General features: G+C 43.5%; 1 protein-coding gene across 1 annotated transcript in view; it reads right to left on the bottom strand.

The window, feature by feature from the left end:
- Positions 1 to 12,155, bottom strand: part of LOC143010150 (disabled homolog 1-like) — a 36,784-nt gene that overhangs the window by 7,905 nt on the left and 16,724 nt on the right. Inside the window, exons 4-8 of the mRNA XM_076162350.1 lie at positions 8,569 to 8,708; positions 4,836 to 4,934; positions 2,784 to 2,915; positions 2,093 to 2,212; positions 853 to 891 (exon numbers count right to left, since the gene is read on the bottom strand). Coding sequence (XP_076018465.1) covers positions 853 to 891; positions 2,093 to 2,212; positions 2,784 to 2,915; positions 4,836 to 4,934; positions 8,569 to 8,708 — 530 coding nt within the window. The remainder of the gene's footprint in view (positions 1 to 852; positions 892 to 2,092; positions 2,213 to 2,783; positions 2,916 to 4,835; positions 4,935 to 8,568; positions 8,709 to 12,155) is intronic.

The raw sequence follows: 12,155 nt of genomic DNA, 5'->3' as shown, positions 1-12,155 counted from the left end.
AGGGAAATGAGAATATATATTGACAAAAAAAAAAGAGGGGAAAGAGAGATGAGGTGGGGAGAGAGGAGGAGAGAAAGAAAAATCGTGAGGTGGGAAGAGGAAAGAGCACAAGTATAATAGGTCAGGCAGTTCAAGGCAATGTGGAGGTCTTAGGTGGAGGTTTTCCTTCAACATCAGCAGAGTGATGCTCCACCTCTTCAGACACCAGGTCAGAATATTCACTTGAGATCCACGAGTGATGTAATGCAAAAGTCCTCCAATCGGTCAGTGAGCCTCATTCACGGATCTCAAACGAAGAATCTGGCAGTGAAGCTTTATCAACCAACATCAACATAACTGGAAACTGCGAGGTGTATGTATATTTGACTACAGAGGTGATTTTTGGAGGTGTGTAGATGTACCACTGAACATGGGCATTCAGAGTAAGAGTTAGTGTTGTCTGTATTCAGTGTGAGCAGACACAGGAAGTCATGTTCAGCCGAAACGCGCTGGGCAAAGGGGGGAACAACCAGTTGGGGGGGACGAGGGGGGGTGTTTTCCAGAAGAAATCAGAACATTGACACAGATCAACTTAAAAAATATGGTTTTACAACACTGCACTGGCAAATGGGAGTCGAATGGTTGAACAAAACTGCCCGATAGGATGGCCTACTGTGTATTACTGGAATGGCGGGATATCATGAGTCATTAATTCAAGCAGATCAGTGACTGGAGAAGAGATTTTAATTATGTTTTTTTTTTTTTTCCTGATTACCAATTCAAGATTGTGAAGTGAAAACAGAGAAGTAGAAAACGAGGTTCAGCTCGGTGTTTGATTCCAGCTCTGATCTGTCTGTGTGCTTGCTGACCTACCTGGTAAACCGGATCGTCCACTTCGTCCTCCAGAATGGTCTGTGTGGCCGTGTGGGACAGAGGGTGTTGCATCATAAATACAGTGCAGAAGAGGCACGCAAAGAAAATGTACACGGACACACACACACACACACACATTTGCCTGAATTTACAGTATCGCATATAAGATGGAGAATGTAGGAAAAGCTTCAATTTGCTATTTTAACCCCCAAAGGATGAGCAATGCACTCACGCCACTGGTTAAGAAAATGGAGGCAAATAAGCGGCGTGATAATTAACCCTAAAAATGCTGCTGATAAGAGCTTATGTATGAAGGAACATGGTTGCCAGGTGCTATTCGACCTTACCAACGCGTTACATCTGGCACTGTGCTGTAAGAGTTACACCCATGGTCTCGTGACATTTCAATGTAGAACCGCATCAGCTTGAACTTCCATCTGTTATCCATCATGCGTTCATACAGACATAATTGGAAACTGAGCTGAAATTAAAGATTGTTAAATTGTGTGGAATCCTGCAATGTGGTCATAAGCGCCGTTGGTCAAGAAGAGAATTGATGAAGATCTGAGGGTAAAGATGATTGTTTTGACCTTTCTGTTCTTTTAGGTGTAAATGAGTAAAATAGTGCTTTTCTGTATTTACCACAGAGCCGCAGGTCAGGTTTACTAACTCCAATAGTTGCAAGGTTGCAATTTTGTTGTCAGATTTGTCTCACATACTCATTCATAGAGACTCTCAGAAGCTATTACCATGATTTCTACTACTGCCGCAGCACAACGACAACAAGAAAGATCACATGATCAGTGACGTCACGTGTACAATGTCAATCTATGACAGGCTGTCATAATATATGCATGTAGAGACCAAATGTGAGTTCCATTGTTAGTCCTTTGAGGGCTAAAGAAACATTCATCCCATTGGTTTTTCCTCATATATGTGTAGGAATAGATCATACTGAACCCGTCACCCTTTAGTGAAATGAAATCACACATGAGCACATTAGATTCCTGCCACATATACGAGACTCTAGCGAACAAAAGGCATCTGGACTATTTGTTTTGACATTATGTTTAGATATTGAACATAAAAATCAATGGAGCAGACAAACAAAGCCTGCAATGCACTTGAGAAGCCTGAAACGTTGCCTCCTGAATGAATTACTGACTGAGTTATAATGCGTGATCTCACTGCGGGATGGGAAATGAGACAGAATAAAAGCACAAACGTGCTTTGATCCTACCTGGTAGACTGCCTGCTCACACTGTTTGTCCTTCTGGGCCTTCTTCTCCATCTCCTCTCGCTGCTTAATGTCATAGATGAGTGTGAAAAGGTCACGCAGGTCAATGATGAGAGGCTCAGCCTTAATGGAAACAAGAAAAGGAAAAAAGGAATAGAATAAAGAAAAGGAGGGTTGGTGTTCAAGAGGAGAGCGGAGGAGTGTAACAATGACTGGCTGTGCTTGGCTGAATGGATATGGACATCATTAAGTTCAGTCCTAAAATGTGTGTTTTAACGACGGGATATACAGAGTTTAGTGTCTCTATTTTCACTTACAGGTCAATATTAAACCTTTGCAATGTTTTGATCTGCAAACATCACACCTCTCACCTCCACCCACCTCTGTGTTGCTGCAGCACTGCCTCACACACTTTTTAAGACTCCCTGTCAAAACAAAGGCCGCTCTGTTCTGATTGGCCAGCTGTGCGATGGTGGATGAGCTATAAATGCTCTCTAGCCTTGGAACTCATGAGTGTGTATCGGTGTGTTATATGTTGAAGAAAGGAAATGTCCTCCATTTTACATTGAACTAACCTACATAAAGCCTCTAATAAGACGTTTTCAGGTGTTCTCTTCAAAACAAACTATTGTATCGTCATTACCATAACCAATTACATCTTGAATATTTGTGATAAAACAACATACGGACTCACCGACTGTGCGGTCTTGATTGCCACAAACCTGTGGTGGCCCTCCTTCCCACAGACGTATCCGAAGGCTCTGTGGTCCCTGGTGTCCTTGGCAATGTAGCTGATCTCGTGCACTGAATGGTGGTGAAGGAGCACCTGCGTGGCAGAAAAGTGGAGGTGTTGGTACAGACAAACAGTGCTTTCACTGCCGACACAAAGTGCTTTGTTTGGGAAATAGCAAGGCTCAGATTCATGGGGTGGTGCAAAATGACATTGCAATACAATTGATACTGAGCTGTTATAGAGGGGGAACAACTGGTGCTCTGTCATCAGCGGTGTGCTGTTTTTGTGTTGATTTGTCGGATAAGTTGCCTCAAATATCTTCCCTTGACTCAGCCGGTATAACTTTTGGTATTTTACTAATTTTATTGAATCAATTATCCATCTATCTTTGCTATTTTTCAAAAGGATACAGTATCAATCAACTTTATTCCTATAGCCCAATATCACATACTATGTCTCAAAGGGCTTTAGAGGCCCACAACATCAGGAAGACGAGGAAAAACTCCAGAGAAAACCTTAATGTATAAGGGAAAAAAAGGAAGAAACCGTGGGAGAGGCAATTCAAAGAGAGAATCCCTCTCCACCAATCGGCTATACGGCTGGGTGTGCAATAGGACCTTCCAGTGGGACTATACAAATGTACAATAAAGCATTATAAGAAGAGGAGTGAGAATGACACGCCCACCTGCTGCTCCCCTATTAGCAGAGATACAGTTAGCTTAAGCACTGGGGAGGAGTTTCCCTCTGAATGTTGGCAGTATTACACATATTCATCAGGGTGTTTCAGTAGTAAAGCTTCAGATTAATGTAAAATCCAAACTACATGCAGCAGAGAGTCACATCAGCTTTACGTGAAGGATTCACAACCAAATACTTGCTGACACTGCTGGTGGTGGAGTGATCCCGCATTTTAACCATAATAACTCAACTGGGATAATAAGCGTGGAGTGTGATTTACTGCCAGTAATCAGTAAATAAAATGAAGAGCATTAGGGGGCATGATTTCCCAAACAACAAATGAGCTTGTCAGGGATAGTGAGTTGCTTGGTGCAAGTAGGGGTGGGGGCCTAATGTTGTACTTCATTAAGGCCAAAAGACATGCCAGGATCACTACTGCTCAAACTGAATATGGTATCATGGAGGCCGATACCATTCCGGAATAGATGGTTGAAGCTGAGGCGGGGGTCTGCAGCCACGGGACAAGGCGCTGTTGCATAATTATTAGTTTCACCCTAACGACAGCCGATGTGGGGCTGTAGTGTAATTAGCATTAACAGCGATGATCATTAAGAGGTGGAACTGAGTGCTAATTATCGGTTTGCGCTGATGAGCAGAGTGGGCCTATCTAGCCAATGCTACGCCCCAGGACGGGTGAGAGAGGAGCCCCTCGATCATCCTGTAATGGAACAGCAGGCCTCCTACTCCTTCAGGGGTCTGGAAGCCAGAACAGAGGGGGAAACAGCCTGTCTCCTAACATCACCGTAACATCACTCACTGCTCTATCATTAGAGGCAGGCAGGGTTTGAGGGATCTTAAGTAGGTCTTGAAGCAAATCCTTAAAAGTTCTACGTTAAAGGAGTTTACTCCGGGACATATATCAAAGGTAAGGCCTGTACTTTGATGCTGTAGAGTTAAATCTTTTATAAGCATCCTTTGGAAAGCTGCTATTCCTCCTTTAGAATTGACATTTACAGATGGTTTTATATTTCAGTAAATGCGGCAACGAAAAGCATGGAAATTATCTATTTTTTTTTCATTTCAGCAGAAATCCATAACCTCGCAACCTTGTGAATCATTTTCCTTCTCTGCAGGTATTGCAGCAGTAGTAATATGTCAACCGTGCCGCTTGCCAGCCAGGCTTACAAGATGGCGGCTCTGGCAGTCATTTGTGAACTGAACCGTGTGAGCGCGTGCCCTCTGGATGTCCTACTGTAGGTTCACAGGAGAGCAGCTGGCAGAGGCCCTCACGGTGGAGCTCTGCCACGGGGCCCCCGTCCCTGACACGATACTCACCCCTGATCGCTCATCATAGATCTTGATTCCGCCAAACGAGACCGTTATGAAGACCCTCTGCTTGTGCTCTCCTTTGGAACGGGCGGAGGACGCCATCCCCTGCAGGAGATGAAAGGAAACGGCGTGATGAGTTGAAAGGATATGAACTCAGCATGAGAGACTTTTTGTTTTCTTCCGACTCAGGTGAGCGTGACAGTGTGGGAGAGATTCGGGGGAGACGGCGAGGCGATGGATGGGGTGACAAGAGTTACGTAAGGTACGATAGGACAGAATGTTCTTTCATGTGCCTTTTCCTGAAGCTTCATTCTCAGAGGAATTCACACATTCCCTTCTGCAGTGAGTCTTATAATTTGTGTCTTCCCCCCCCCCCCCTTCCTGTTCTTTAGATGGTCTTCTGCTCTTCAACGTGACATGCACAACTGCTAGGCTAACAACAATAAGGTGAGATTTGCTGACAGAATGGATCGTGCTGCTGATCGACCAGCTCGCTAAACTTCACATGCTGCTGACTGAACACTCACTTTAGCCTTTGAAGTAGATTTTTTTTCACCCAAGGATCACAGCTCTTTTTAAATATCCCCCTGTTATAACAATGAAAATAATTAACATTTCTATTATTTTCCTTTGATGCACACCAAGCAGCAAAGCCTGCACTTGACTTTGTTTTTTATATAACACAGCTTGTGAGATGCGAAGAGGAGAAGAGGAGGGCGGCACGTGTCTGACGAATTTGCACAACTCGTTCAAAGTGACTTCTACTGTACATCAACCACTTCCTGTTTCAGCTTCTATCTTGAAAAGCTGAGCAAATGTCTGGAGTCTAAAGTCATTTCTACAATTTTACCTCTTATTGAATTTTCTATTATAACCTAAAAATCCTTCACTAGACAGGGACCTGCAAACAGAAAGCAAGGCGTTGAAAAAAATCATTTTATTGCATAATTCTTCCATCTTTTTTAATTTTGCAGTTTTTAATTTGAATAAAAATATTTCAGAATCTCTTCCCTTTCAAAATTAATATATTAATAACTATTACCTCTAAAACATATTTTTTAAACAGTACTTATTTTTCATTTTTTAGGAATATTCTAGAAACAAGCTGTACAGTAGTTTGATTCATTTAAATTAATAATGGTCTTTTTCTCAGGCAGTCGAAGAAGCGAAAAGAAACCCGAATTTGAACATTGATTCCCACTAAAAGCTCCTTTTCGACTTCCACTCATCCGTACCTTCATAAATGTATTTTCCGATGAGGAGAGGTGGAAAGAGGGAAAGAAGAAGGGCAAGAGAGACAGAAGGAGTAAGAGGGGTGGAGAGAACAGAATTAAGAGAGGGATGGATAAGTGAGAAAGCGGCTGGCGGTTGAGCGAGTCGATGGCTGCTGTCAATCAGCCATTGGCTTCTCCATTTGGTGGATTAGTCCTCCTGCTTGTGAGCGGCGGCTCAATAAAGAGCGCGTCCCCTCCTCTATCCCCTGTCCAGATCATAGCAGGCCTGTATTGACCGCTCCATTGACTGTAACTACATGACTGACTGTTGGCTGGTGACTATAGGAGTCATGTGGAGGACACACTGTTGAAATGTCATATCAAAGCAGTAAGATGGTTGTTTATTGGACACATGACTGAGAACGGATGTAAGGCAAGGAAGACTTTCTTGCCCCTCTCAAGTGGCTTCCCACACGTTGAACTCACTGCCACTCCATGCATACATGCTCTTCTGCGGAAGGATTTATTCCAACCCACCTACTGCAAAGACGCTTATGTGCCGCTTCTTATCGAACAAAGAGAGAGTTACCGTAAGTACTTCCTGCCTATTACTTTGGAAAGCGTAACCACAACCCCCATTTACTGCACGGAGAATCAACTCAAGAGAGACATGAGTATTTTGCTTCATTTAGGTCAAGCGTTTGCACTACATTTGTGGTGGGCATGTTAGAGAGATGGTTCTGTGAGGGTTTCCTCTTGCTACTCTTGTTTGCCTCTTCAAATACACGCATAATGCTCCTGCCTCCTCTTGACAAAGGCACTAAGCTATAAATCTGTGGACGTTTCCCGATCATACAGACATATATCTCCACCACCAACTTTAAGGATGTTCCAAAAGCCCTTTAAAGATCAAGGAGGCTTGATCAACCAATGATGAGCCAGGAATCCATGTGACCATCATACATGAAACTGATTGGACAGCAACTCAAAGAAAAACTACTCCCATCATCTTGATTTTACTTTGATCTAGTCATTAGTTGGTTCAAATGAGTGGCTTACATGAAGAGAAGATCTGAAAAATCAACTCTAAAACTGCCAAACATTACAGATGAACTGTGTGAACATATAAAACACATTTAGATGTTAGTGTGTGTAATGATGGTGCCTTATGTCTTATCTATAGAATTTACTGTCACATTGTGGCTCATGTGAGGACAGTCGTATAGGAGTTATAATAATAGGAGAATGTTTGACATTTTCATTGTTATGTTGGAAATACAAATGACAGTAGAGAGCAGCTCCAAACACACTGGCAGCTGATCCAGCTGTGCTGCTGTCACCGCTAAGAGCCGTCCCTTCAGATGATGCCTGAGGAGCCAGGATGCGTCATTCCTCTTTTGCTCATATCTTAGTCAGGCCCACTAAAAAGGAAAGTGAGGGAAACTATTTCAGTGTTCCAGAACGCAGCTTTGGTGTTTGTCCCTGGGAGCTGCACTGGCTAGATGTCCACTGGTCCTTATACTGTTTGTGTGTTTGTGTGTGTGTGTGTGTATGTGTGTGTGTGTGTGTGTGTGTGTGTGTGTGTGTGTGTGTGTGTGTGTGTGTGTGTGGGGGTTCCTACAGGGATCACTTTTCTATTTTAGGTTCCGGTGAATGTTTGCATTGAATCACTTGCATTGTAGTGAAATCAACTTATTATGGAAGTGAAAGATGAAGCAAAAATGAATGAATCCTTATTGTTTCCATAAACCTAAATTTCTCTACTCTGACCATCTTCATCACTATAAAAAACAAAACACAATATGTCACCATTATCATGCATGTGTAAAATCTAGTTCACAAACAGACTTCCACTGTATTCTATAACTTTAATTCAGGGAATTGAATTTAGTCCAATTTATTAAAAACTGACAAAAATATTATCTGGGTCACAATTTGCATATGTGAAGCAAAGTGATCATGGCCTCTGTTTTATCATAAAAATAGGTAGCTGTGACTGACATGAGCACAGACATGAGGCAAATTGGCGGTTTACCGTTCTTGCAGTCACAAGGTAACGAAGAGGAAAAGATCTTTTGAGGTGATACACTGATTTAAGTGTCTCAGACCAAGGCACCAGTTTGCCTCCAGGGTCAAAAAGCTGTCTGAATAAATGTGGAGAACTCCGGGCGATGCTAAAAATACGGCAGCTTATTAAAAGGGGAGAATAAAGTACAAAGCTTCAGCCATTTTGCATCTAACAAAACACCTTAGAGCAGCTTTGTACATAACACAGAACTGTGTAATAATACGGTTAGACATTACTTTGTTCCATGCTGGTGAGTTCTTCACAAAGCTTCAGTGAGTCACTAACAGGACAAGACAGCTCCCATGACTCACTCAGTAGACAATAGAGACATGGCCAAGCATGCCTTTTCCAAATCTGAACCAGATGAGTGAAGTGGCTCATAGGTGTTCCCATATGCACACACACACAGACACACAGACACAGACACACACACACACACACACACAGAAATCTGCACCTTGAGCTTCATCATGGAGTCCTGGCACAGCTTGTCCCCGCGCGCCGCTGTCACCTCATCAATCCCGATCAGCTTGGCCTTGTAGCGCACGCCATCTCCACGGAAACGCTTAATAAGCCCCGCCTCGGTGCGGTCCTGACCTGCGGCGGGAGAGAGGGAAGGGGACATGCAGAAGAGAAATAAGGAGCCAGAAAATAAGAGATGGAGAGATTAGAGGAAACAAGGATGCGTGAGTCAAACGGAAACCTACAAGTTATGTATTATGCCCCGGATGAGGTATAGAGGGTATTGGTGCTTGGTGTGCATGTGTGTGTGTGTGTGAGAGAGAGAGAAACAGAGAGGAAGAGTGAGAGAGAGGAAATCGGCTTCTCTGGTATAAATATTTATGGAATAGGAAATGCAGAACGAATGGCAAATTAGCAGCAGCAAGCACAAATCGAAGGAAAATTGAACTTGAAATTGAAAAACGTAGGCGACTAACAGACCAAATCAGGAATCAACCGGAACGTTCAAAAACACAATAGCGTCACCTTCCCCTGGGGCTTTGTGGGGTGTTCACACACAAAGCTACAGGGTGGAAGGTTACGCGGCGTCTATGTGGGGGTTCTGTCCACTACCACACACCTACACCCTCAGTTCCCATGGGTGCCATTGGTGGTGACAAAAAGCTTGAATGGCTGCCATTGAGGGGAATCATCTCGGTCCAGTGCTCACCCACAATCCACCAAGGCCTCCATGGGGTGATGGATGGCGGGTGGTGGGTGGTGGCAGAGAGGTGGTGTGAAAGAAGGGGTGTATATTTGAGTGTGTGTGTGGGTGTGTGTGTGGATGGCTTCAGGCTTAATACTCTCCCGTCTCCGTCCCAGATTTCTCAACCTGTCTATCAATCTCTCCAGACGCCCTGACTTCACCTTGATGCAGACATTTTTCCTCATTTCGTCCCTTTTCTGTCTGCAATCTCTCCGTTTTTGATTCTGCGGGTTGCAAGTCTCGAGCTCCGTCTTCTGTCGGCAGCCACACCAAACCTGCCACCGCGCTTACACAAAGAGACGGTGGAATTTCAAAATCTCAAGGTCACCGGCACCTTGGAGAGATTCACAGTTGTTCAGAAGCGTTTTCACACTCTCATTCTAGGTCATTCAGCTGCACTTCAGTTAACTGCACATTTAAGTGCTTGGCTAAGCTGTGCATGAGAAGAAGTCAAGGTTTAATATCCCTAACAGAACCTGTCAGGCAGCACTCTAAGACCATATTACACCCAAATTAGCTTATTCCACCCTGAAACACACCGTACTGCCATCCAGGCTACATGTACCGCAACACAAATGAAATGTCTCTCCCCTTCCAATGCGAGGGCTTCCCAGGACATCCAAATGGAAAGATATGAGAGAAAAATCGAACGGAAAGATGAGGAAATTGGGGGTAAATGAAAAGCCTGTCTTGGTTCAAATGCAAGCTCTCGCCCTGCCTGTGCAGACTCTCTCACTAATTCATGAAGGAGCCGTTCTCTGAATGGGGGGAGGGCTTGGTGGTGCAAAAGTGATTAAGGTCTCTAAGCAAGCGAGAATCAAATCTGGGTCTAATTCAGAGTTGTTTCACTGCCAGAGGATAACAAGTCACTTTGTGCAGTTTGAAGCATTTTGTAACAAATTCATGTATACAGCTGAATCTTTAACATACAAGTCAAAGCAGTTGATTTATTCAACTCTGATGCAAGCATGGGTGGACTGATGCCCGCTGGAAACTTCATACAGACGCAACCTTGTAAGTGTTACACTGTGCAAGGATCCGTGTCAGGCTGTATTGTGTAGTTGTGTGATGAATGCCTGGTGAACTGCAGCGCCATGGCAAGCAGGGAGAGAAAAAGCTATGTTGGCAGAAATGCTTCATCAACTTTTCATCCAGTGCTACCAGTTCATGGATCGAATGACTGAATGACTGAATAGATCGGAACAGCAGTCACACTGAATTTGGTCCTATAGGTGCCACCATTTTAGATTTCATCAAAATTCTCTAGCGGTTGTTAACGTTTGTCTCCAGAATCACACAGTCTTTCAGAGACTCCATAGAATAATTGGTTGCTGTACCTAAATCAAACCATTCCTTTAACTGTAGCCTGTTCATACAGCATTATGCCCTCTATTCTGATTGTACTGACTCATACACTCTGTAATGTAATGTAAAATGCATGCTGCTCCAGTTGCATTTTAAACACCATCAGTCTCATTCAGCGCATCTCTCTTAAGATGAGCTTCACCAGATGTTCTGTACCATTTGTTTCCTTACATATGCGCTGCGCCATTTCTCTTAATAACACTTCAGGAGAGATTTAGAGATCTGTGCATGGATTCTCTTAAAAAAAAGTAGGCCTCGCATGCCGAATGAGTCTTGACACAGTGGCATCACTCCTACTGTACGTGCGCTGGGTCCAAAGCACGGTAAGGCAGTGAGCGCACTGTATCTGGAAACTACAGAGCCGCAGGGCTTGGTGCTTCATGTTGCACATTATAAGAAAGGAGACAGAGGAAGATGGTGTGTGTGTGTGCGTGGCAGGATTTATAATTACTGACCTATAGTGAGGCTTGCAGTCTGCCTGCCAGTGTCACCTGAAGTATTGTCCACTTTATCAGTCTGCTTGGTTATCCTGTCAGTGTCGAGGTCTGGGGCTGCATGTCTGGCCTGGGAGCTTTGTCAAACAGAACCCTCATCTCTACACACTCACAGTGGCAACACTTTGTAATAAGGTTCACAAACTTCAGCACAGGGAGCAGGAAAGAAAAAGAAATCCGGAGCTAATAGCTCACTAATGAATATTTAACAAGTGGCCTTTGATTATCTCAGACTGGAGGACTACATAGTTGATAATGATAAGTTACTTAACAACAGACTGTGAGATAAAATGCTAATGAACCACTGCATGATGATTTGTTTGTAGATAAATGTAACGGTGCAGCGCATACTGACCACTTCCTCACAGCATCAATCCTGATTAGAGTTGCATCAGACGTCAAATATCTTATCATTACTTCCTTATTATGTACATTTCATTTACTACTTCAGTATCCATTAGTGCATCATACCACACCATTACTTTCCATTTTCAGTAGGATGTTGCACTACTTGCGATAATTAGCTTTAATTAATTAATTCATAACTCATCACTGTGTTATTCATATCTACATTTAAAAGGAAATGAATTGGTGATTTGTTTTCAGCAAACAGTCAGGAGTTTGTCTACCTCATTTAAAAGCCTGTCAACCGTCTAATGAAGTCGATAGAATAGCCTAATCTTTAACAAATTAGATGTGACAAATTAATAGCCAGAATGACTAAGGGATTAAAAATCAAACACTACATTAGCCCACCTGCCCAGAACCTGAACCAGGAGCATGGAGGGAACAATTACCGCCAGCCTTGCTCCATACTGTTTCAGGTCTTGTCTCTGATCAAAGTGTTGTGCCCTCCTCCTCGCCACACTAGAATGGGGACAGTGAAGGGACAGATGGCAGCAGATGGAGCGTCAGAAGTGCCCCTCCAGATATAAGGACTTGGCAGCAGGAAAGTTTTTGTTGGGGATCCGGGCATCT

Source organism: Genypterus blacodes, unplaced genomic scaffold (assembly GCF_046128005.1).
Source record: "Genypterus blacodes isolate CSIRO-AG114 ecotype Tasmania unplaced genomic scaffold, CSIRO-AGI_Gbla_v1 ptg000120l_1, whole genome shotgun sequence".
Lineage (NCBI taxonomy): Eukaryota > Metazoa > Chordata > Actinopteri > Ophidiiformes > Ophidiidae > Genypterus > Genypterus blacodes.
This window is presented reverse-complemented; position numbering and strand designations above follow the sequence as displayed.